The sequence below is a fragment of the Choloepus didactylus genome, chromosome 18, assembly GCF_015220235.1.
Source record: "Choloepus didactylus isolate mChoDid1 chromosome 18, mChoDid1.pri, whole genome shotgun sequence".
Classification (NCBI taxonomy): domain Eukaryota; kingdom Metazoa; phylum Chordata; class Mammalia; order Pilosa; family Megalonychidae; genus Choloepus; species Choloepus didactylus.
Genome location: NC_051324.1, coordinates 49278648 through 49305156, shown reverse-complemented (window position 1 = coordinate 49305156; position 26509 = coordinate 49278648). Strand labels below are relative to the sequence as shown.

The window sequence follows — 26509 nt, the reverse complement described above, 5'->3', positions numbered from 1 at the left end:
TACACAAATTATGAAGACTAGGAACAGGACATATTTTTATGTGACAGTGAGCTCTAGAAATAACAAGATTTTTAAAGTAATTGAATAATTATATTTGTAAATCTAAGAGTGAAAACCTTTATTCTTCATTCTCTTTGTTTCAATTGAGCTAACACGAGCATGAGTTTCAGAAAAACTTACAATTTTACCCATGTAGCAGGCCAAAAAAAGTTAAAATATTTTTGGAAGTCTGTTTTCCCAACTGATGATCCTTTTTAAAAATTAATGCTATCTCACAGGTAGTATTCATTCTGTTTGTACTCAAAAAAGGCAATAGTTTTGGGCAACATTTTTGTTAGAACCTGCCTCAGTCTTTGATAGCAATTTCTTGCATAAAAGCACCCTTCTTCCACTCTCCATTAGCTACTGACTGACCACACCGTAAAAGAAACAGGAAGCAATGCCTCTTATTTGAGCTCCATTTAACACTTCTACATCCAATGAAGGATTGTGAACAAAACCAAAAACACCACAACCACAATTACAGAGTTAAAACTGCAGTCACTTTGAGATATAAGTTGCATCATGGAAACAGTTAACTAAAAAGCCAAATAATAAACTAGTAAGGCTTGGGCAGGAAATAAAGGTAGTAAACTAGTCTGCAATTGTGATTTTGTATTATATTTTATTATTATTATATGTATTTTTCAACGTGTCTTTTAAATTACTTTGCTAGTGAAAATTGGTATATCCACTTTATGTAGGCAACTGACATAATAGGAAATTGACCCAGAATTACAATCCTACCCCTCTGTGCTCACTCGTGAACCAAGTGTGCAAATTGTTCTTGTCACCATCCCATATTCCCCACACCCACCCCTTGCAACATTAAACCGCCAAACACCACCCAGGAACGGATTTCCTATTTCGTCATTTAAACCCATTATCTTGTTCCCTGACTATCTTGCCAAACCGGTTTTCCTCCACTTACATTTCTGAGACATGATGCGTCAAGATAACAAGTCTAGACTGTATAAATTGACAGTTGAGTCCTAGTTGGAACAGAGGTCCAAAAACCAATAGTCCTTTCTTTTTCTTTTCACTGTATTGCCTGAACTCCACTCTAATCCCAAAGAAGTGGTCTCATTCCAAATCATTTATCTGTATCTTAAGAGTTCTCATTTAGTGGGATTGTGTAGTAGCTGTCCAACAATTGTGAGGCAAAAGACTAGCAGCTTGGGAAGGAGAAATAAGAGTATACCATAGTCAGGTGAAGTTTTAACCTTTGTGAAACTTGCCAAGTAGAAACACAGTTAACTCAGTAAAGGTGAACTTAATCTCTAGAGTGTATGCACATGTACAGTGAGGGTTGGAATCTTGCAGTTGATATTTCAAGTGAAAACTCATGAAGAAGCTATGGGTGAATGGGAGTCCTCTAGATTAGTTTCAGAGGATTTCTTTCATTCTAACCAGAGTTGTGGAAATGGGAAAATCTCCCACCATGCCTCAAATTATCTGTCCATAAAAATTCTGGAAATTTATTTTTTTAAATGTTAGACATTTGCTCATCGATTTACAGAGTAAGGTTTGTCTGGAAATGACTGTCAAAACAAGTTTGGTGGGTAACCAGGGATAAAAGGTGATGTTATCTCTAAGGTTGGCATTTAGTGACATGCCCTAATTATATTATATAGGGCAATGTATTCACACTTCAGCATCCTCCCAAATACAGAGGATATTGATTGCATGTCCTCAGGAAGCCAAGTGTTGTAATTGATAATGACTTTTGGTAAAACTGACTGATGAGGATCAAATGGGTAAACTAGACCTGTGCCACAATGCTTGGGCTAAGTCCTGGGCCTGAATGGACATATCTTTGGGTGATGATTGAGCCAGTAGAGGAGTGAGTATAAGAAACTAATGAGAACAGAGGCAAAATGGAGATAGAAGGTAAAAATCCCCAATGCACTGTCTTTCTTTCTCATTTCACTATAAATCTTTTCAATGATAAGTCTGAATGGTTAAGGGAAAAGCCTTACCTGGAATTAATCCTCTCAAAATTGTTGAACCAGAACGAATGTTTCCTCTTCAAAGAACACACTCAGCTGCTTCTCCTGTGCTTCTAAGAAAAAGCCTCAGGAACTTCTCTCAAATCCTAGGCCTTTGTCTCTGCTCTTGGGGTTCTGGGTGGTGCCACATCTGGTGGTGGTTTGTGTGAAAGGAAATAATATATATAATAGTTTCCTGTTTGGTCATTTAAACCTAATCCCTGTGCTGGACAGAATTTGGCCCACTGCACTCAATGGCAGGGTCTTGTGACTGAAGTACCAGTTATTTATCACCATTGGTCAGCAAAAGACACAGTGCTTTATCCAAAAGCTGCCCAGGCCTCTTATTCTGACCTTTACTGTTTTCATTTACACGAATGGCATGGTCAATAGCTTAGACTGGAGGCTGATTTATTTCTTTATTGCATAGACTTATTTTTGACAAGAAATTCACAAATTCTAGTAAATATGTTCATCATCATCATCTTCTCCTCTAAGTCATTTTTGAAAACAAATTTCACTTTATTACTCAGTTAAAAAAAAACTGAGCTCTATAATTTACTGTGTAATAACTGGCATAGAATTTTTTTAAAAAAACCTGTACAATAATAAAATGAAAAATATGCAATGCTTTGTATTCTTTTCTAATTTCTTTGGTTTTCTCACCTGGTCATGCTTAACAGTCTTGCCCTGGAGGTCTTTTCTTATCTTTCAGTTACTGACTGTAGAAGTAGCCAGTTTTCTTCTCTCTGGGCATGTCCATTTGTGGAACTGAATTTCTGAGAGACCATGGAATTTGTGACATTATTTCTGTATATTAGAATCTCCTCATAAAGCAAACACATCATATTCTTCAACTACAAAGCACTGACAGTTCCCAAATCTGTGTATATATTTGGAGGGAAAGAAGGGAATTCCATTCTGCATTATCACTTGCTTTTTTGCTCTAGTTCCTTGAAACTAATTTCAATTTCTTCTTCCTTAAAGACCTTAGAAATATATGGTTACTTTATTTCAGTTTAAACCTCCCAAAATGTTTGTAATACACCAGGGAGAAATGTTTATAGTGTCATAATATGTTTGTTTTGGGAGTCAGCGAACTATGCATAGCCCTTGGGCCAAATGTGGCCGGCAGCCTGTTTGTGTACAGGAGCAGAGCCGAGAGTGGTTTTTACTTTTAATGGGAGGCAGAAGGAATATGGGACAGAGACTACATGTGTTCCATAAAGTTTAAAATATTCATTCTCTGGCCCGTTACAGAAAAGGTTTTCTGATCCCTGGCTTAGGGCAGCATCATATCTGGAGGAGCTAGAGTATCAATTTAAACTGAACTCTTACTGGGTACTGGTACTGCCTACTGTACTAAGGTCAATTATACTATATTTATTCCAATATATTATTTTAGTTGATTAGATGTTGGCCCTATTTATGTACTCTTCTAGTGGTTCTCAGTTCTGGCTACCTTTTAATATTAACTGGGGAGCTTTGAAAATACTGTTGCCTAGGCTCTTACACCAGAGACTTAATTAGTCTGAAGTGGGGCCTGTGTCTGGGTGTCTCTTACATGCTCTTAGGTGATTCTAATGTGCAATCAGGTCTGAGAGCCCCAGGCCTCTACCACTCTAAGGTCTATTTGGGTATTGACCATTAGTCCATATTCTTAGGCAGTTTTTACTCCCATTTTTCATTTCAAATATAATTAGAGCTGCATTACACAAATTGCTCTTTAATTTCAAGACAAAAGTGTCACTCAGGGAAATTTCAGGCAAGACAATTGTGAAATGTGAAGAGTATATGGAACAGATAAAGCAAAGTCCAGAGAAATAGAATTTAAAAGTAAGGAACCGAGAGAAGCACGCTGAAGAAAAAAAGAAAAACAACAACAACAAAAAAAAAAACCAACCACTCAGAATTTCAATGCACAAATCACTGAGCAGATTTCTTGCTATCTGGGTAAGTTTATCTATTTTCAAAAGTGCTATTAACATAAACAGGGCAATAAATCTGGGGCACCATACTTTTCTTTTTTTTTCAAAGTTGTTAAGAAGAATTATATCAGTCTGCAGGTGTCACACACAGACTTAGTCAGAATCAGAAAGAAGGCTGATGGGGGTTAGAAGATCTCCATCTCTCTATCCTTTTGCAACCAACCACGTCCAGGCTGTTTATTTTCTACTTCCTCTTGCTAATGAAGGTGCTGCTTGGGGATGGGTTGGGCTTTCCCATCTCAGCACAAGACTGCAAGATTTGAATGTGCCCCGAGCTGGCTTCACTGACCACAGCAGGTACTCCGGGTAAGATTCTTGGCAGTAGCAATAGGCCCCAGCAGCAGAGTGTGCATCACAGCTCTGACACTCTTCCTTCCAATTTATTTCTTCTTCTCCCCATTCACCAACGTGCTCTTTTCCCTCTTCTTTTTCTGTTTTTCCAAACCAGCAAGTGTGGAGGCAAGACACATCAAAGCAGAGATGGGAACTGAAAGAGCTCTCGTTCTGGACAGATTAGCAAGCAATGTGGCAAAACGAAAAAGCTCAATGCCTCAGAAATTCATTGGTAAGAATACAAATCTTTTTCCTGATGTTGTTAGCAAGTAGTTTGAATGAGATAGCTTAGGATGCTTATTACACAGGCCCTTCCTAGCTCAACCTCTGTTTAAATAAGGTCATTGGTTTTCCCTTGTACACTTTTATTCTATGTGCTTTTGATAGCTAGAACAAATAGAATAAGAGATACTAACTAAAGAATCTTAACTACAGATGAAGGGAGAATTTGGCATTCAATTTCCTAAGAGGAGGTGGTGTTAAAAATGCTGTTCCTTCCTCTTTATTCTGAATGACATATGTTGCATGAGAGAGTTTAGGCAATTTATACCAGTAAGATGTTTAAGATAGCATTTTTGTAATCTTTTTAAATTATATTTTCAAGTGGGTTCTGTTAGCATGCTCAAACTTGTTTCATGCTCTAAAATGCATTGCTATATTTTCTTGAATTTGATTGAAAACTGACTTTAAGGGAAAGTAGTTGAGAAAACATAGATTTAAATAAGAAGGTTTGATTTAATCATTTGTCTTACCAGAGTTAATTTTTATGCCATTGGTTTTCATATTGTCAAAAAATACAGCAGAATGGAATGGCTATGAAATAATTATGTTCATTAAAGTGTTAGGACTGCCGAATGGCAGAGATATTTTGCTGAACTTTCCCAGATGTTTACCTAAATGTGACTGTGATAATTAAAATAGATTTGTGTTTGTGAAGTAGGCAGCTGAATCAAATGTATCAGTTTTGCTGTAAATTGAAAGTTAGTTGGTGATACTGAACAAAAATAGTTATCGACAAAAATAGACCTCCCTCAACACCTATAATACTTCAGAAACCTGTCAATCTCTTTTTCCAAAGCTGTTTGCTGCTGTTGGTTTCTTACCTCAGTTTCTTCTTTTCAATAGCTTTAGAAATATTAAGTGCTTGCCTGATTTTTAAATCCAGCTGAATTTTAATCTAGTCTAGAATAATTTTTAACATGCAGTCATTCTATGTGAATTACAGTAATACACTGAAAGAACCCATGTAATTCTGGGATTACCTAACTTGAATTTCTGCTTACTTATTTTATTTTGATTAGCCGAAAGGTTTTTATACACTTCTAATCACTGTGTGAATAAATTACGTCCAACAAGTTGGTGCATTTCAGTTTAGACCCAGTCCTTCCTCCTTTCTGTCTTCCCTCACCACAGTGAGAAATGTCAGGGGGACATGTAGTGATGGAGTTTAGGCACAGTGGAGCCATCGTGATTAAAACATCACCCATATGTCTTTTGAGCTTTGCTTATAAGAGTCAGACGAGTACAACAAAAAGCATGGATAGTTTTTCTATGCCATAAGTGTTCTTTAATTTCGGGGAAAGTTTTGACTCTAGAAATGGCTGACACTGATGTGTGTTACAGAGAGAGATGGACAAGAAAAAAAAAGTAGAGCAACTTAATTTCAAGCCAGTTATGGTCAATGCATTTTAGTCTAAGAGAACTAAAGTATAAGAGACGGGACCTAACCGTTACAGCTACCCTAAGCCCATAGTTGAGCCCTACTTAATATAATAAAAGTTGCTTTGATATTTTCTTGGGTTTACAAAAGCAATATGTTTCATATGTCCAAACTCATGCCACTTTGCCTGTTGCCTCAGGCCCTCTTTCCTTGGGATCCATTCCATGTGTTTGTCACACATTGCAACCAGAGGGTTTTCACTCCTCCATTTCCAGACTTATGAGAGATGCTGATTTTATAAGTGCTGATTTTGCTCATCTTCTGAACCATCACATTCTCTCTCTGCTGGAATCAGGAAGCCCAGTAGAATAGAGAGTTAGCTGATGACTTGAGCTGAGATAGCAACTTCAAGGCTAAGGACCCAGAATAACTGGGGGAAATTGTAATTGGTAAATTGTGGCATAGTGCAATAGAAAAAGCTCTAGACTGGAAGAGCACTGGATTAGAGGTTCCAATTCTAGTTTTGTCATTTCTTTACTGTGTGTGATGAGGCAAATCACATAACCTTTCTCGGCCTCTCTTTACTCATCTGTGAAATGAGGACACTGAACAGGTGATGAAGACGTCTGGAAGGTCCCTCCCCACTCTGACCTTGTACAAGTCTGTGAGATGAATTAGAAAAGAAATCCAAGGCAGCAATCACGGCTACTGTAGGTGTAACTTCTGTTAACTTGTTTCCCAAGGTTGTACAGATATGGTGTTTATATTATAAAGCACATTATATGTTTTAAGTTTTGATTTGTTTTGTTTTGTTTTAAAGATGACGCCATTATATGTGAGAAACAACAAAATAGCTGCATTTGCTCAATATTCAGATATTTTATTTAGGCTAGTCCTACTTGTTCATTCACTCTTTCTTCCATAATGCAGGTGGTTATAGAGCTCTTGTCAGACACATGGTGTTCTTGCTTGGTCTTGTTCTAGTCTTCTGACATTAACTTAAGTTGAACCTTTGTTTTAGAGGGATTTTTTTTTTTTTTAATGAAAGAAACCTGGAATCATTTAGCAGAATCAACCTTTGTGATAGAAAATAGTAATATCAAGGGGAAAAAAGGGAGAAAGTTATCTGTGACATTGTGCAGTTTATGGGACAAAAATGACAAAAAAAGATTTAGGACTAATGTTTTCCCTTCCTCTGTCCTCTCTGCTATTTCCTCTGAGAGCTGCCAGGGAACTGGCAATGGGTAAGGTGTAAAGGAAGAATGAGTCATTACTTTTAATCCTTGCTCACAGTTGCGCAGCACCCAGACCAACCTTGGCTTCCCGACCTCTTGAACTGTGAGGACAAAGGTGAAATTATACCATCAGGTCAGCTTGTTACTTTCCTGGCAGAGTGGAGGTGTTTACCAGTAAGAAGCAGTTTTCATTTATTATAGATTAACTGGGAAATGAAGATGGGTTGGATTAAATCAAAATGCATTTAGAACAATTAGAACCACAAAAACATGCCTTTATTTTAAAGAGTAAGAGTAAAATTAAATTGCTCAAGTAGAAGAAAAATAAAACCATTTTTCATTTAATTATCCAAGAAATTTCCTATCACTTTCTGTAAATTAGGAAATAAGTTGACAAATCCATCAGAAATCAGCATCTTTACATCCATGAAAATCATTCTTCTTAGCTGTTCTTTTCAAAGGACAAGAATAACTTATTTTTTGGCATCTTAGCCCTTTTAAGGGTTTTCCTTTCTCTGAATCTTATTTTCCTGCTATAAACTTGTTTGACTATACTTTTAACTAATCGTCAAATACTTGGCTCAAAATGGAGACCAGGTTTCTCTCCTGGAAGAAGGAGAAAAATGACTGTTTCTGCACATTTCTTTTCCCTGCTTTTCATTCTTTCCCCCCAAAACAGATGTGTTTTTCAGACCAAACTGGCACTATAGCATTTCCTTATTTTTTTTTATTTAATGTATTATTTTATTAAAGGAAGTTTTCATGTTGAAAAGAGCATGAAAAAAGATCTCACTTACCCGTGATAAACATGCTGGTGAGGTTTTGACACTTCAGCAAACACCATCAGTTCTCCCTGTGAGTAACTAATGAGAAATTCTCTGCTTTGGTTAACAGAGCAACAGGAAGCAGTTTTAAAGCAGTTTTAATAACTGTTTCTAAGAGCAAAAACTGTCTTCTCCAACCTCTTCCCAGAGGCCTGATATCCATAATACTGTAAGCATTTCAGAGTCATAGCATTCTAGAGCTTGAATGGAACCATCTGATAAAGTCCTTTTACCAAGGAGGGAAGAGGGACCACAGAGAGGAAGGGACACAGCTGGCACGTGTCAGGGCCAAGCCAGCCCTGGTCCACAGCTTGCTGCCAGGCAGTGGCTCTCTCTCCCAGGTCATCCAGAGCAGTGCAGTCATGGGTGCTGCACATGGGCTTTGGACAAGGGGGAGTCTGGCAGTGAAAGCTGGTGGAAGCAAAGGCAGCAGTTCTCCCTCAAGGGTGTGTTTCTTTGCGAAAAGCAGTGACTTCCGTTGGTCACTCCATTAGGACAGAAGACATCAAAATAGCACTTCATGGTGTCTCCAGAGGACAGAGGCCTCTGCAGCAACGACATGTGGCCTCCAGCTCAGTCTCCTCACCACCATTCCCACTGTACTCTCTGGTCTCTCTCCTCCTTCCTGCTGCTTGTTCTGTGGCTCCCTCTGTTTTCCTCCACTTGGAAGAAGTGTTAGTGATTTTAGTCTCGTTTAGATTGAGATCAGAGCCCTAATAATGGGATAATCCATTTACTATTTACCCTGCCCCTTATTATTATATATATGTGCTTGCAGTAAGAGTAAGGGTTACTGCATGTGGGAAATTGTATGAAAACAACAAGGAGCTGCAAGAGCCCTTAAGTGACTTGAAGAAACTTAAAGAAAACCTGAATACTTTGAGTTACCCCATCGTGGTGACTAATACTGTAATCATGTTATTTTTTCTAAAGGCTAATCATTTTACCTCCGTCTTCAAAAACCTTTCAATGGCTCCCCGTTGGACAAAACTCCACACCACTCAGTCAGGCTTTTTTAGCCTTCCACAGTCAGTCTCCAACTTACCTTTTCTAATTTCTCATTTCAGCTGATTAATCCTTTGCTTCAGCCACAATGAACTACTCATTGTTCCCCAAACATACTGAATACCTTTCTACTTCTATTTAATCATTCTTTCTGTGTCTCTGTTTGGAATACCCTCCCTCATATCTGCCCTTAAAAGGTCATTTCAGTGCATGTTGTCCACATTCCCACACCCCTGAGTTTCTCTTCTCTGCTCTCCTGGCAAGTGCAGTAGTTTGCTTTTTGTCATGTATTTGACTGTCTCCACCACCCCAACCTCAGATTACATGGAGACTTTAAAGAAAAAGATAGATTAACATCTGTCCCATGTTGCTTGTAGCATATTTGAGAAGTAGCCCATGTTTTTCTTCCTCCCTCCTCTTGGCTACTGTATATTTTGTTCTACTCGTAGCACCAAAGATGCTGATTTGTAATGAAATTGTGTAAATGCTGCATCTCCCCTATTGGATTGCAAGCTTATGTTTGTAGTCCTCAAAGCAACTAATGTGGGGACATGATGCTATGCATATAACAACAACAATAATAATAGACCTACCACTTATTGAGTGCTTATGTGTACCAGGCTCTCTATTCAGCACTTCATAGACATCATGACAACTCTGTGCATCATACATAGTTCTTGAACATGGACCAAAGCACAGTTGCTGCCATGAAGCCTCGTCTTCCATTGTTCATGGGAACCACCCAGCAGACAAGCTGAAGTCATTGCCAATTTGGGACTGTGCAACCCTGGATGGGTGAAGCAGCAGTGAACGTACAAACATTCCCTGAGATATATGGGTTCTTAGATTGCATCCTGGTTTTCTGTTTTCCAACTAGGTGACCTTAGAAAGTTGATGAACTTGTTTGTACCTTAGATTCTTCATCTGACTGAGAGATGATAAGTCATACCTTTTAGGGCTGATGTGAAGATAAAAATGAGATCGTATGTAAAATACCTAGGACAGCACTGGGCATGTGGTGGAAGCTCAGAAAATAGCTATTATTACTATATTACTACATATAAGGCACAGTGCTACATCCTGTGACATATGAGGACCAGGAGTGAACACATTAGGATGGTGGATCTTGTCCCACAACCCTGAAGGCAGAGGCTTGAATCCACATTCTCAGTTAGGGCCCCTTTTATCTCTACTGTATGATTCTGAACATCCAGTTTAGCAGTTAGAAGCAAACAACCATATGTCCTCACCACCACGTGGCAGCAAGTCAGGTCAGGCAGTTGTTCAGTTTAGAATTACCAAAAGCTAGATAATAGGGATTGACACCTTTAAAAAGAATCACAGGTAGGGAATGGCCCAACCAGGTAGCCTTGGTTCCTAAACTTGGGATTTGCTGTTGCCATCTTAATTTTCACTGGGCAAAAATCTCTAATTCAGCCTGAAGCTGGTGTCATGAATCATTCAAAGGTGTGGTATGATTTTGACTAGAAGCTGGACCAGGGGCTCCGTGAGGGTTTGGAAGCAGTTACACTCTTGTGGTTTGACTAACCTTTTTTATGAGTGTGTCACCAAAGAAACGTGAGTTCTTGGCTTTTCAATTACTGTAGCTTACCCCTGCTGAGTTTCATACACATTGAGTCATCGTGTCTACAGGTGACTGATAATCATCTGCAAGGTTCGAGTTACCGTAACAGAGACGAGGGGATCTGGTGATTGCAGGTTGCCTGCACGTGAAGATCTGAGGTGCTCCCATCTTCTTAACAATGAACAATGGTCTGTGTTAACCACAGCACTCAGTCACATATTTCCACTCATCCAGGGGTTTATTTTCCTCTTAATGTTTTGCCTCTTACAACTTGAGCACTCAGCTGTTTTCTGACATTTGCTGCAGGTGGTATAGATGGTGAAATTGTAGGCCCAATTAAGTGGAGCAAGATACTGGGAGAACAGATAAAAGCAGTGTGTGTGATGTGCTTGCCCTACTCCAGAAGCTTTCTGAATCCTCTCCAAAAGGTGAAAAGATAAAAAGATTCCCAGGGACCCCTGGTATTTAGGAAGTTCAGTAGAGCTGGTCCCATTGGAGAAGCATCATCAACCTTGAAAAGGCCGAAATACCAAAGTTCATCATTTCTTTGTCACTGAGGTAATGGAAGGTTTGTGGCATTAGCTGGCTTTCATGTTCTCATCTCATTCTCCCGGATGGCCCTGATCAGAAATACAGCCAAGCTAGAAGTTGAAAATAAGAACCATTGATCCCTTTGGCGAAGGTCTCCTTTTCTGTTGCTTACTATTGAGTTGCCAAAGCAGCGTGTTTTCCTTGCACATTTTCTCTCAGGTGCTTTGTCTAGAAACTATCACCTTGGCCTTAAGGTAGGGGGGTTACTGGACAAATCCATTCGATTAGATTAGATCTTTTAGTTCTTTCTGGCTCCAGTGTCTCATTGTTCTGATCCATTTTACACATTGCTCTTACGTTAATGTACTGAAAATAATGTTTTAACCACAAGCCTCCCACTCTCCAGGGCATGTTGTGGTCTGCTGTTTGTTCAGATCCAGACATTGTGGTTGGTCATCCAGAATGCCCAGCATTTGGCGCCACCATATATTATCTTTTTTTCAATGTTTCTCAGAATATGTGGTGCAGACCTCTAGGAGGCATCCAGTCAGGGCATTTAAAAACCTTGATTAGCATGGTAAGAATTTTTTCCTTTTAGTTCTTTTTACATCTTCCTGATTATACCAAGGAAGAAGATTGGAAGTTCACTTGATGCTAGTTGTCTTTAACATGAATCTCACACTTGCCGATCTTGGTTTTTAACAGAAAGAGAGAGCTCTTCATCTCAAAGTTCTCTACTCACAGTAGTATCTGATCAGAATCTAATAAATTGCTCTTTTTCATTGTCTTTATTTTCCTTCTATTGTGGCAAGTGATTCTGATTTTCCATTTATATTAGTAGTTTAAAGTTTCCTTAAAAAACAAATTTATTTTAGAAAAAAAAGCAAGTCGGTTCAAACATAAAAACCCTAACATTTACCAAGTGCTTTCTATATGCCAAGCACTGTTCTGAGTGCTTTCCAGTGACCCATGAGGTTGAAGAGATTATTATCCCCATTTTTACACAAGGACATGGAGGCATGGGCAGGTTAAGTAACTTGCCCATGATCATGCAATTAGTAACTGACAGAGCCAGCATCAAATCTAGCCCAAATGACTTGAGAGCTTATGCTCTCGGCCAGCGTGCTACCCTGGCATGTGTGTATTACAGAATATGAAGAAATAAGTGAAGTTTGAGAAATACTTTATTTCACGCTTCTTGATACAGCTTTAGCCAGACTGTCTTACTGTTCCCAGCATGTGCCCGGTGTATTCCCACCCCTCTGCCTTCATTCATGCTCCTTCCTCAATTAGGCTGGCCTCTTCTGCCTCTTTGAAATCTAAATCCTAACAGTTCATGAATACCCTTCTCAAAATTTAGGTTTTCCAAAAATGCTTTCCCTTCCCCAACTACTCCTGAAGTTTTTGCATTCTCTCAATGCTAAAATATACAATTCGTACCAAACCATCTTGTCCCTACCTACGTGTTCCTCCCCTGTTTAAATGCCTCAAACATGGCATTTAGAATAAAATCAAGGGTTTTCATATAGCAAAGTACCCCTTTCACAATTTTTAACATAATTTTTCTCCGGTTCCATATACACAGGTCTCATTTCTCTCCTGCTAGTTTGGAGAAACCTCAAGATTGGTTCTTCCAATCCTTTTGTTTTCTTGTTTTTGTTTGTTACTTTCCATAATGAACTCTTTACTGTGTGTCAGTGACAAATTTTGGAACCATAAAATGCCTAAGAAATTTACAGAAGAGAAGGACATGGTTCAGGAAATCTCCCCAGAGTCCAAGGCCAACAAAATGAAAAGCCTCAGCAATGACCTTGGCCTCACTTCCAACACTTGAGGCATCTTCCAACTTTCTCTTCCCTCCACTGGTTACTCGCCGCTGAGCCCATCTGCCATTGCTGCAGACCCTGTTTCTGCCTTTCCTGTGGCCAGAGAGCCTATTTTCTAACACACAGCACCCACACGACCTGAAGGTGGCTAGACTCTTTCATAATTTCTCAGCAGTTTGACGTGAGATGTAGGAGAGTGACCACAAATAAATTTTTTCAGTTAAGTATGAGATGGGTCCTAATGGCCTTTCTTACATATTCATGATCACATGTGTATCAGTGACATGTTTTTCAAGCAAGAGAAAAGGAACACACTTTATGAAAGGGACAAGGATCATGGTCTGTCATCAAGAAAGCGTTCCTAAAACTTTCTACATTTGAAGCTCTTTTACTTAAATCTCAGGCAGCCCAGTGATTGGTGTGTTTTAGAAGTGGTGAGTTTTAGAGTTTGGAAGGCTCTTTTCTCTATCTCTGCAGCTATTTATTAAACTATTGAGGCCAGCCGCTGAGCATCCCCACTCTTTGCAGCACTTCTGTCCCCCTGGCTATTTACAAGCAAAAAATAACAAACAAAACAAGAGATTGGGAGTTGACCGTGCTTTAGGAGCTCACCAGCAGTAGGAGTGCAGACACACCGACACTCCTGGTCACCGTGGTGGCTCCCTTGCCTCTCCAAGCCCGTTCTGGTATTTCCTGTCTTCTTTTTCTCCTCTGTTCTTTAGGGTTCCTCTCTGACACGGGTGGTGGGCACAGCCTAATGGCATCTCTGACCCTCCCTTTTCCCTTTTGCCTGTCCAAACTTGTTGCCATCCAGTGTCTCTTGAGACTTCAGCACTGTATTGAACCATTTTGCTTGGACTGGGTGTTCTTGAACAGGCAATATATCCTTCCTCGCTTTTAAGGAACTCTGGACAACAGCTTTAAGAACTTCCTGCCTCTTTGTGTTTCCTTTGTAACGCTTTGTTTCATGTGTTCCAGGTGAGAAGCGCCACTGCTTTGACATCAATTATAATTCCAGCTATATGTATGAGAAGGAGAGTGAGATGATGCAGACCCGAATGATGGACCAAGCCATCAACAATGCCATCAGCTATCTCGGCGCCGAGGCCCTGCGCCCCTTAGTCCAGACACCGCCTGCTCCCACTTCGGAGATGGTTCCAGTTATTAGTAGCATGTATCCCATGGCCCTCGCCCGTGCTGAAATGCCAAATGGTGCCCTCCAGGACCTGGAGAAGAAAAACATCCACCTGCCTGAGAAGAGCCTGTCTTCTGAAAGAGGCCTCTCCCCCAACAATAGTGGCCACGACTCCACGGACACTGACAGCAACCACGAGGAACGCCAAAATCACATCTACCAGCAAAATCACATGGTCCCTCCTCGGGCACGTAATGGGATGCCTCTCTTGAAGGAGGTCCCCCGGGGTTATGAACTCCTCAAGCCCCCACCCATCTGCCCAAGAGACTCCATCAAAGTGATCAACAAAGAAGGGGAGGTGATGGATGTGTATCGATGTGACCACTGTCGCGTCCTCTTCCTGGATTATGTGATGTTCACTATTCACATGGGTTGCCACGGCTTCCGTGACCCTTTTGAGTGTAACATGTGTGGGTATCGGAGCCATGATCGGTATGAGTTCTCGTCTCACATAGCCAGGGGAGAACACAGAGCCATGCTGAAGTGACCATCTGGTCCCAGAGATTGCCCCTAAGGATTCAACTTCGCTTTTAACAACGGATAGCCCCGCCTAACAAATCACTCTCAAAACAAGCTCAGTTCCAAACTCCTTTCCATACCGTTTTTAGTCTCAAAGGTCCATGTTCACATGGACAGCCAGAGAATTGTTTGCAGATCTATCATTTTATTACTTTCATGAAACCTTTGTTTTTCCATCAGGGACTTGAAATTTTTAATATTTTAAAGCCAATGAAATATTTGGTCATTATCTTTTGCAGCAGTAGAACAGGCATCCATTTTGTTGCCAATCTGAATAGTCTCCAGGCTGTGCTGCATGAGACGTTCTTGCTGAGACACATCAGCCATATGTGGAAAAGCCTTTGGGCATCTGCCCAAATCCACAGAGAGGAAGAACTGACTGGCTGACCTCACTGGGAAGTCTTCCCCTTCTGCACTCAACACAAAGGTGAAGGGTTAGGATATACTCTCCTTATCCCAAATTACAGTCTCAGAGGAAGGAAAAGAACAACCCTAAAATAAGTATCTGTTACTGGTACCCAAGGACCCCATTCTCCGAGCATCATCCCTGTCAATGGCTCAGGCAAAAAATGTAGTCATCTGATGATACTTCTGCTTCCACCCTTTATCCTCCCGTCTCCAATTAAAAGCTGCTTCAGGTTAAACTAATTGTCTAAAGGAGGAATTCTGTGCCAGAAGAGCCAATGGTATAGACCATCATTCAAACTCCAGAAAGTCGTCTACTGTGGACAACAGCACCCATTACCTTTGATGAAGATTATCAGAGCAGGGGTTTGAAGGGGGATACATTTAACAGCATCAACAGGAGTTGCAAATAGCTGCTTAAAAGTTCTTGGTCTCCTTCATGGGGTACTGGCATATAGAGCCAAAGCAAACTTGCCAACAATTTTTTGAAAAAAATATTGAAGGATCCAGTGTGATTTAGTGTCCTCCCTCCCCACAGGAGAGGAATAGATAGATGACATGGTGATGTCCAAATCAGAACTGAGCTTTGGGATGGGGTGAGGTGGGGAGAATCTCTGCTGATGGGTTCTTTTTGATCAGGCAGTTTTTTTCCCCATTTTAAATGGAGCCATTGTATTCCAAGAGGATACCTGAAGTCTTATCTTGGTTCTGCAAATGTAAGCGTGATCTTCATCATTAATAATGAGGGATATGCTGTCACAGAGAAGCCCTGTGACAATTATAATATTAGCACTAGAGCAGGGGTCACAAAATCTGCTTCTTAATTCCATATTTCCTACTAATTAGCTGTGTGAGTTTAAGCATATCATTTAACTCTTAAAGCTCAGTTTCCTCCACCATAAAATAAGAGTAGGACCTAGATGATCTCTCGGGTCCCTTCCAGCTTTAAATTTATGTGATTATGCAGTAACCACAAGTTATTTTTTAAACCTTTTAATTTATGTGTATTAAGCAAAAGAGTATGTATATGAGTATACGTTTCATATTTCTTTGGTATGAAAATGGTAGTGCATTAAGTTTTCCCTTTAACCACTGAGTTGTGACTGTGAAGAAGATGGTAGGGAGGAACAAAAAACAGGAAGGTATTTTGATCTTGCCCCAAAGGGGACATACAAATTCGTGCCCGCAGCTGACTGCCAAAGCCTTTTTGTTTTTTTCTTCTTTTTTCTTTTTAAGAACTTGTGTTAGGGAAAATAACTTCTGCTTCCAGGGACAGTTTCATGGAGCCTATTTACAAATTAGAGTCAGCTTTGTGAACATTTCTACTGGAGCCAAGAATCCCAAATTCCTAGTAGATTAGCGTTTATGTATCTGCCTTGATATTTCTAAAGGGCTTATGCATTAGGCTCAAACTCAACTCATTTATGTGCTGCCAGTAATTAAATGTTCCACCCCAGACTGCACAAATGGCTTATCCTTCTTCATAGCATGGCGTCTGTCTCAGGAAAAAAGGGTTTTATGAAATTCCATGGCAACAGTCCCAACACGTTTGAGATTTCAGCTGAAGGACTAGATGTATTTTGGTGTGTAGTCTTCAGTACATCACTGTGTTTCCGTAATACTAGACTCCAAGCTATGCCAGATTTCTTATACCCATTGTGAAAGAGGAGTTGCTTATATTCTTATATTCTTGAAATATCACACACCCTGTTGACTCTTAATAGGGACAAGAGAAAGCGAACTTGGAAGCAGGGATTAGTAGGAGAGAAAGCTAGGGAAAGGGAGCGTTTCCACCAGATTAGTGAGAAAACCTTTGCTGAACAGATCAACTTTTGCATCTCAAGATGGTAAAACTCAGGCTCATTCCACCAGCCTAGGGACTTTTTTTGTAAACATAATCCTCCTTTTGCCTGACAGTTTGCTGAATGATTTCCACTCCTCTAAGGTCAGTTTTCTCAGTGGGGCAACCATTCACAAAGGTTGTACTTCCACTGTAGCATTCTGAGCTTAGATGGGGGCATGTCAACTCCAGAAAAAAAATTATATGTGGAAACTCCACATTCTCAGGTCTTGAAGTTGAACCCTGGTGGTGTGCAGTGGTTACTGTCACCCAGGTAAACACTTCTTTATGCACTTGCTCCTTACAGATTAACGCCCTCCTCCCCCTACCCTGGCTGGGAATTGGGGGAGAGGGTGGAGAGAATCTTAGCAAGCTGCCAGAGATGCTCAGGTTCAGCATCTGCCCCTACCGGGCAGTGAAGTCCTTGTGGCAGCTTCCGGCAGCTCATTTACTTTCTCACCCAGAGGCCCTCTGAGCGGGAGCTTTGTAGGTCTTCTCTCTCCTTCCTCTCTTGGTAGGCAGGCCCCCCAACACACATCAGGAGGCCACAGTCCGAGGAACTGTCAAACCCAGGAAAAGTTCCCTGGCAACCCAGGTGACAGATTTGGGGGGAGGGTGGAAAATGAAGGGAACTGGCTCTTCAAAATATTCCCTCTCACTATTGGAAGTGTAGCATAGGTACTTGCTGTTAGCAGAGAACTAAATAGAAGTCACTGCTCCTATTACTCCACCACCACAACCAGAAAAAGAGGGAAAGGAAAAAAGATATTAATAAATCCACCAGTCTTTAGATTCCTTAAGTGACTCTCCCAGAAAGATATTTTGCCTTGGTACAGATAAGCCAGAAAATCTGATGTTTTGTTACCCTTTCTGAGCTGTTACTGACTCAGATTCTGATTTTATAAGTGACAAAATCTTTCACTTTTCAAGTGCAGTGCTTCATTTTACTAGGCCCATAGGCACAGTGGCCCAGATAAAAAATGACCACAGATTTATTTTGCAAAGAGAAATGTTTAAAAGCACAAAATTTTTAACTCAGTTGAAACACTGTGTTAACAAATCTCACATCAACATAAAGTTTCATAGCATCTGAATCATTATTCTTCTTTTCTTCCTCTTTCCCCACCTCACCCCCCACCCCCACTGATTTTCAGGCTTAGACTGTTTTAAGGGAGAAAGCGCTATTTCTCTATTCACCCCAAGGCAGAGGGCTAAGACTGTAATGGAAATATTTCTTTAAAGTTCTAACGAGAAAATGTAGCCCACTGAGAGAAGGGAGGTTCGGAAACTCCAGGCCACTCAAGATTTGTGGAACAGCTTGAACAGCTCTGAGGACTCAAAGACTCAGAGCTTGTGAGCTCAAGAAGAGAAAAGAAAGGGGAGTTTAAAAATTTTGTCCTGGAAAATAACATCAGAAGCAGAGGAAGATAAGAGATATACAGTGATACCTCTTATTTTTTAAAAAAGTGGAAGCTATTTTTGGCACTCAGAAAGTATAGTTCAGAGAATTTCTATGGGCAGAGTTCAGAAAACCAGAATGATTCCAAATTCAAGTGCCTGTGAAGAGAAGGATTTTGACCTGAAATTTAGGCTAGACCTGGGCCACTTTAGGAAAAGGACTGTTCTCTCGGGCTGAAGGAGAGAGAGAGTGGTTCTGACAGTGGACGGAGAGCCCGGGGTTGGGGCTGCTGTCTCTAAGGACTGTAAACTCAGAAGAGCCTGAAGAAAAGTATGTGCTGTAAACCTGTGTGAGCTCGTAAAGTAACACAGGACTGTACCTCTAACTTACCCAAGCTGTACCCTGTCTGTGCGCCACCATGACAATAATATGATAGCAGGTTTTTGCACTTTGAAGCACTTGGCTGCAAATTTGCTCTGAATATTACACAATAATGTACTGCCTTATACATTTATATTGATTGAATCGTTATTTGAAATTGAAATGTTTGATTAAAAATGTAAGGACATAACAATACCTACCTCCTAAAGGTATTATGAGGTTTTATGTAATTTTGTCTATAGGGTAATGTTACTTTGCAGGGGCGGAAAGTATGTTGGATGGTTGCTGATTTTTCACTCTGTGCTCTGTCTGGATTTGAATTCATGAAAAGCATTCAAAGACCACACTGGGACTATAATTGTAATTCAGTTGCCTCCATGGGTCACTAACAGACACTTTCTTTCTTGTTGTTTTAAGGCGTAGAGAATATGCTGAACCTCAGAACCAGTGCGAGTTAACCACATGCTACAGAAACATCATGGCGTTGCACCCAGTGAAGTAGAATAGCTTTGCATCCTCACTATTTAGTTCCCCCAAACAAGTTAGAGTTTCCTCAGATGGTCTTCACTGTCCATCTCTCTACTGACTCCACTCCAGAAAGCCTGGAGAGCAGCTCCCCGACAATGCCACCCACCTTCTCCCTTCAAGCCCTTATCACCCATATTCTGAATGTAAGTGCAGTATGCCTCTTCCTCTCCTGAAAGACTGAAAACAAAAGTTTCAGCACGTTGGGAAAATGGGGCAGCCATTTCTTAAAAATGACTGATCCCATTTCCAGTGACTCATTTTTACAAGGACTCTTCCAAGTTAGCAGACAAGGCCCTTTTCGGTGGACCTGCTTCTGTGGGTTCACAGAAACCAAATTAACTGTGGGTTGCAAAGAACTAGTGGGTCATTTAAAAAGCAGACATCCCTTCACCCAGACTGTGGTTTTGCATGCTCAGTTTCTCAATCTGTGAGCTTTGGTGAGGGATCATTTTGGCTACTGGAAAAACCATAGCTTATGTTTAATTTCTGGTTGCCAAACCCACCACACGTGTAGTCTGTGGATGACCCTTGTCTGCGGAATGATGGGCAAGGCGCTGAGAACAGAACGTGGTTTGGGGGCGGCCTTCCCACCAGGAGGGAGAGAGTGAGGGAGCTCTGGCTAGTGGTTGATCACAGCCTGTGCTTGCAGTGCTCTCCCGCCCATCTGGAGTTCTCAGAAACGCCCTCCCTGCCCAGTTATGACCTTCTCTCGACGCCTCTGGAGTTTTACCCAGAAGTCCAATGATTTGGACCACTGTAAGGTACCATGCTCCTCTGTAAAAACTGTTTAAAGAAAAACAGCTTCTGAAATGTAGCAATGCTAATAACCCTTGCCAGAACCATAATGAATGCATCCCCGCTGACAGTTTTCAAGGTTTATCTTGTTTGATTTTTATACTGAAAAATAAAAAAATACTGGTGTGTTTAAAATCAGTCATTGTGCAATGCCTATCATTTGTAGTTGCTGCTGTCAGAGTGGAAAAGTTTTAATTCGGCCTCTAGGAATATCATTTAGCCCTTTTGGCTATTTTGTAAAGTCCAGGTGTGAAGATAAATGGAATTGCCACCTAAATGAGGCCTCTCTCCTGACACCTCATGAGCCTGCCGCTGGTATTCTGCTGCTGAACCCCTGCCCCCTAAAGAGGGGTTGTGGTTCCACTGGTGCCTGGTTCCCTAAGGGGCCCTGGGGAGATTGGGGACCTGGACTTAGCAGCTCCAGCACGTGGAGCTGTGTCTCCCTACTCCAAGCCACTGGAGCAGGGATTCTTCTGGAATGACAGACTCTTTCTGACTTTTTCATCTCTGGCGTCTCATAAACATCCACCTTGGGAAACTCAAGTTGCAGTCTTTGAACTCAGCCACATTTAAATACTGTTTTTAGATACTTGGCAGCCCAAATCTAGGGTGGTGGAGGGGAAAACTTCCACGAGCATGGCATTTGGATTGGGCAGTTTTCTCCCTGTCTTGATATCTTATGCTCTCTCTTAGAAAATGTTAGGAAAGAGAGGTGGCCCGACCCTCTGCTCAGCCTCAACCAAAGTACTTTTCCTTTCCTCTTCTGTGGAAGATATTTCTGAACTTAAGGATTAGTAAATGCGGGGTCAGGTTGGTGGCAGCGTTTGCTACGTTCAGCCCCATCCCCCTCCCTCTAGTGCCTCCCAGACTGTTTGAGGATCTCCAGCAGTTTCTCCAGTCTGGACACAAAGGGCTGGGGAGAGGAACGGCACAGCTCCCTGCCTTTGTATCTTAAATTAGATGCGTTCAAAGCACAGTCTCCCCCTCTGATGGAGTAGTCTGGGGCCTTTCCCATCTCCACTCCCCCCCAGAACAAAGAGGGAGACAGGGAGACACCAGTCCCCTTTGCCAATGAGCAGTGGGGAGAGCCCCGGAGACTGGTTTGTGCTGGGGTTGGGGCCAAATGGATTTCCTTCCCCCAGAGAGTAGACTCCTTTCCTTACCCTTGGGAACTAATGTTATGCTTTAGAATGTGGCGGCCTGGCAGCGGGGGCCACCCACACCTGCACCCTGCTTCCCGCTCTCCCCCATCATTCACAACCAGGCCATCCACACAGCCCAGCCCGGGCGCCTAGGCTTCCACCTGCAGGCAACTGCCACTGAGGACAGGCAGGCGGAAAAAGACCTACTCCGTTCCCTCTTCTCCCATCCCCTAGAATCCAGAGTCTGAGGAAGAGTGGAGGTTAAGAGCCCCCAGAGGGCTGGGACTGCCAGCCTGAAGGGTGGTGGAGGACACATTCCTGGGTCAGACAGTTATTTGCATAAAAGCCAAAAGCCACCGCACCTGGGCTGGGGAGGCCCTCTGGGGAGGTGCTCCCTGGCTTGGGGGAGAGGGGGGAAGGAAGGTGTCATGGAAAGTCCCTGAAGGACACGGGGTGTTGCATTTGCTGCGGTTTTGTTTTTAACTCCATCTTGACCTGTGAAGTAAGCAGCTGCCTCCCTTCCCCCCAAATAACAGACCTTCCCCCAGAATAACACACATACCCAAGGACAGTGGAAAGAATGGAGGTTAGAGGGCCTGCGGGTGATGTAAACTGCCCCCCTTCTCTAGGAGTGAGGGGGCAGGAAGCCCCAGAACAGCCTTTTCCCATCACCTCGCCTCCCCCCTCAGCCCCCTGGCCCGCCGGCCCAGCAGAGCTGCCTAGTCAAATGAACCACAGCCCTGGGGGCGGCTGGCGGATGGGAACTAGGGGGGCAGAGGCTGCCTCCTCCCCTGAGCTTGTCCTTCCACCAGCTCAATCCCCATCCCACCCCCGCTGGAATTACCTTCTCAGTGCCCCCCCCCTCAGGCACAGGCCTGAACTGCCCCCTCTGTGGGCTCCTGGGGAGGTGTGTGTGTGTGTGTGTGTGTGTGTGAGAGAGAGAGAGAGAGAGAGAGAGAGAGAGAGAGAGAGATCGAGAATCCAGCAAAGCTCTAGTCTGAATGAGCAACAGGCAGCCCTGTGCAGCAACAGCTGAGTATCTGGACTCCTGTGTTCCTATCCCAGCCTGCCCGGGGACCCTGGACACACTGCTTTCCCTCCCTAGACCTGGTTTTTCCCTGAAGTCAGGATCTCAGAAGTTCCTTTCAGCTGGGACTCAGCCTGGCAGGGACACCAGTGCTCCAGCCAGGTTTCAGACCTTTCCTCCAAGCCCAGAAGCAGGAATGGGGCGGGGGGGGGGGGGGGGGGGGGGGGGGGCCGTTCTGTTCCCTTTTCCTCTTCCCACCAAACTCAGGCACTGGGTGGGGAGTGGAAGCTGGAGATCGGGTGATGGTGGGCTATGATTTCCCAAGAGGTCATGTTTTAAAAATCATTCTGTCTTGCCAGATGAAATTCCAACCCTGGCCCCCAGGAGGGGAGGAGAGGAGTGGAAGACGACAGGCTCCTGTCCCCTCACCTCTGAAATTGTGGGAGCCTCTGAATATGGGGGCTGAGGCTGGCTCTGAATTCCCAGCCCTCTCAGGTTCTCCTCTCAATTCTGCGTGGACCCAGACACCAGATTCCCGGGTTGGGGTGCCAGGGAGGGAAATCAAAGGCCGGGCGGGGTGGGGTGGGGGAGGGGTGCGGCGTGAGGTGGGAGTTGAGGGGGGTGTGCCGGGAGGGGCAGCTGCACTTCTGAGAAACAGCTCAGCAGCTCAGCAGCCCGCGGCCTAACCCCCTGCCTGCGGCTTCACAGCTCGCTCCTCCTGCCGCCCACGCCGCTCGGGGCCTCTCCGGGGGTCGGCAGCCCCGGTGGGGGCAGCGGCCGCTTGGCGGGGAGCGACAGCTCCAGGGGACAGCGGAGTGGAGCAGGGGGGGATGGGGGGTGTGGAAAGTGGGTCGCGTGACACGCCGGGAGTGAAGAGCCGTCCCTCACTCAGGGTCCCGGGCGCTGGACCTCGCATGCCCACGTGTCCCCTCCCTCCCCCCGGGACTCTCCCAGCACACCCGGAGCGGGATCCAGAAGTGAAACTGGTCGGGGTCACAGGCCAGCGCCGCCGCTGAGCCCCGCCCCGCCCTTCCGGGCACTGCAGCCTTGCAGGATCTCCCAGCGCTCGGGCGACTGCAGGGGAGGAAACTGGGGGAGGAGAAGGGGAAGTGCCCCGCGGGGCAGCCTGCAGAGCGCGACCTTCTCTCTTCGGGGGTGCCCGCTCGGAACCACTAGTGGGAACCTCCAGAAGCGCCGGCCTCAATACCTGGAGCTGAGCGAGCGCCTCCAGCACTTCCCGCCACGGCCACTGGGTGTCACTGCAACCGCGCGACTGGGCCGCCTCCGGCGCGGCGGAGAGGCCTGGACGCCCGGCGGGTGGAAGCGGGAAGACCTTCCCGCCCCGGCGCGAACCCACGCAGGTCCAGCCTGGCCTTCGCATTTGGATGTCCAGGGATGCTTGGATGCAGCGCTCAGACCTATCTCCACCCGCCTGGTCCCTGAAGACCCCCGCCGACAAGCAGGGCACATCGGTGATGAACCCACTTGCCCGGTCGCTGAGCTCTTGGGCCCGTGGCCGCGGCGCTACGCCAGCCTCCTCCCGCGGGTCCCGGGACCCAGCGCGCGGCTTCCCTGGCCTCGGCAGGACCCGGTTCGATGAGCGCTGGGCCTGGAAGCGCGCCCCCTGGCGAAGCGGGCAGGTCCTTCCGCCGCAGAGGCGCGAGTTGCAGGCCACGACCGGAGGTGGCTCTGTCATGCCCGGGCTGCAGGCGGGTTGTTTGGTAGCAGAAGGGAGGGCAGCGGGCGCAGAGCGGCCGCGGGGGTGGGTCTCCGGGTGCATCCCCGCTCCTACTCCAGCCTCACCTGGCAAGTCTTGGGGTCACGTCCTATTCACCCATCTGCCCCCCAGAGCTCATCCCCTAAGTGTATGGGGCGAGGTGGCTCTGCTGAGGGAGGAGGGCTGATGGGTGTAAGGCCGAGGCAGGGGGTGGGGGTGGGGAGCGGAAGACCTCATGGACCTGGAAAATTGGGGTGGTGCCCGGTGGGAAGGCCCACCTCTGCCACATGCTGTGGGATGTGACTCAGGACCCGGGCCTTGGGCAGGCCGATGCCGCGGGTCCCAGGGTCAGTGTGCAAGTGGCCCATTGGATTGCTGCATCCAGGCATAGACTTCCTGTCCAACTCCAAGACCACAGGGCCCAGCTCCACCACCCAGACCCCGGGAGGAGCACATGGTGACTCTAAGGTGGGAGGGGAGGCTCTGGTTCTCAGTCTCCATCAGTCCCCCAAACCAGCCCATGGTAAACCTAATCCAAGTTAGAACATTCTGCTTGCCATTCAAATAGCCTCCCCAGCTGTCCAGCAAAGAAAAAGTTGTCCCTTTCTTGGGGCGATTTGCAGGGTGCAAGAGGCCATCTTAGCTCAACCCACATGGGATTGAATTTCAGGCCCACTGGGGCCTGGTGGAGCACAGCCTCACCCAGCAGCCCAGACGGTACCCCCTCTTCCCAACAGTCCCTCCTGCATGGAGAGCTTGGAGGATCATTGGGGACCCATCTCATCCCCAGGCTCACCCAGCCCCTGCAGCTCTGGACTCCAGTCTGTAACTTCTAACTCTCCCAAGATTTCTTCCCTCCTTTCCCAACCTCCAACCAAGCTGGAAATTTAGAGTCCTCTGTCCCAAGCAGCCCCCGTCCACACCCCCTGAGCCCCACAGCTGAGGTTCAGCTGACAGCATAGGACAAGAAAGCAGGCTCTGCAGAGCCCCCTGACCACCATGCAAGCTGGAGCAGTCCCTGACCTGACCTCTCTGGGTGCCCTGTTCTTTTCTACTGATCCAGATTGGCCTTTCAGTCATGGAAGCTTTTTTTCCAAATATACAATAAGGCTGAACCCCCAGACATAAAATCAATACTTTCCCCCACCCCCATCTCACCCTGCCCCCCAGGTCCCTGTTGGAACCCTTGAACTCCAGGAAGCTGTTAGAAAATTGCATATATGGGCAATTTGGAAGAAAAGATCCTTCTGAGTGGCCTTGGGCTCCCCTGCCTGTCCCCCTCCTTCTCTCTCTCCTCCTCAGGGTGTCGGGCACTGGGAGTCCTCGGGCCTGCGCCACCAGGCCCTCCACCTGCAAACCTGGAGGCTGCTTCGACGTCAATGCACAGGATGCGGTGGAGCAGGAGAGCGTGAACAGGCCAAAGCTTTGTCGGTATTCCCCACCCAGAGAGGTGGGTTTCTCTATAATCACGCCCCCAATTCCTAAGGTCTGATTCCTTTCCTTGAGTAGACATAGAGGCCAACCCTGCAGGCCCGAGGATGGCAAGTCCCCTGGCCCGAGACCCCGGGGCCATGGTGGCCCCAGCAGGTTGGTGTCTCCACGTTGCAGGCCGTTTAGGAGCAGGGACCCCTTACCTGCATGACAGGCAGGGACCCTGGGGAATCCCCCAATTCCCTGGTGCCTGGACCTTCCTCAGCATAGAGAGATTATGGAGAATTACCCATATTTTCAATATCCTTTTTTCTGGTTTCTATAATGTTCTTTAATAAGCACATGTAATTTTTACAATCAAAATCAATAAATTAATATTGAAAAGACAGGACCTAAGACCCCAGCCCTTACCTTCTCAAGAGTGCCCCAGCCTCTCTGCCGCCAACCCACATCCTTCCAAGCACCACAGCTGTCCTTGACAGTCCCTTCTGCTGTCTGGCCTCTGCAGAGCATCTTTTTGGAGGCAGCAGCCTTCTCCCATCCTCAGAGCTGGGGAATTGTACCCTGGATCCCTCTACAGGCTGGCTTTGAGGATCCCCTGTCCCCCACACTCTCAGTTCTCAGCTGCTGTCTCCTCCAAGAAGCCCAGAGTTCTCAGCCACTCACCAAGGTGTCCACGCCGTCCCTGAGGGCCTCCCGGGCAACAAGAAATAAAGTCATCACTGGCAATCCATCTGCATCCAACTCAGGCCAAAACAGCCACCCCCTCAAAGGGCCTCTAGGGGCACAGGTCCCTCATAGTGGCCAGCACTGAGAAGGGAGGGGGCAGGGAAGGGCTGCATTCCACCACCTGCAAGGGGAGCTGGGTCTAGCCTCCGTGACTTCAGGTGAGTCCCTTTCCCTGAGCCTCTGTTGCCGTCTCCCCTGGAATGATACCTGTCTCTCAGAGACCCCTATTAGCTGATTGACATGCAAGGGCTTTGTCCACTGCCCACTGCCTTGGGCTGTGAGCAGACTCTGGGTTCTGTTTTTGTGCAACCTAAACCCTTGGGTATGCTTAACAGGCAACTCATTCTGACCCCTTAACTCTCCCCCCAGCCTGGAGCCCTGGCACCC

General features: G+C 45.0%; 1 protein-coding gene across 4 annotated transcripts in view; it reads left to right on the top strand.

Annotated features, from left to right (window-relative positions):
- Nucleotides 1-20214, top strand: part of IKZF3 (IKAROS family zinc finger 3) — an 89214-nt gene extending 69000 nt beyond the window's left edge. The window contains exons 7-9 of one of the 4 annotated variants that reach the window (XR_005212635.1): nt 4464-4580; nt 13993-15155; nt 19171-20214. Coding sequence is in view for 3 of the 4 variants with exons in the window: in XM_037808661.1 (XP_037664589.1) it covers nt 4279-4321; nt 4464-4580; nt 13993-14696 (864 nt within the window). In the remaining variant the exon portion in view is untranslated. Of the gene's footprint in view, nt 1-4062; nt 4322-4463; nt 4581-13992 lie in introns of those variants that run through there. The other 3 variants (XM_037808661.1, XM_037808659.1, XM_037808660.1) reach the window with 3 other exon arrangements.
- Nucleotides 20215-26509: the final 6295 nt, after the last annotated feature.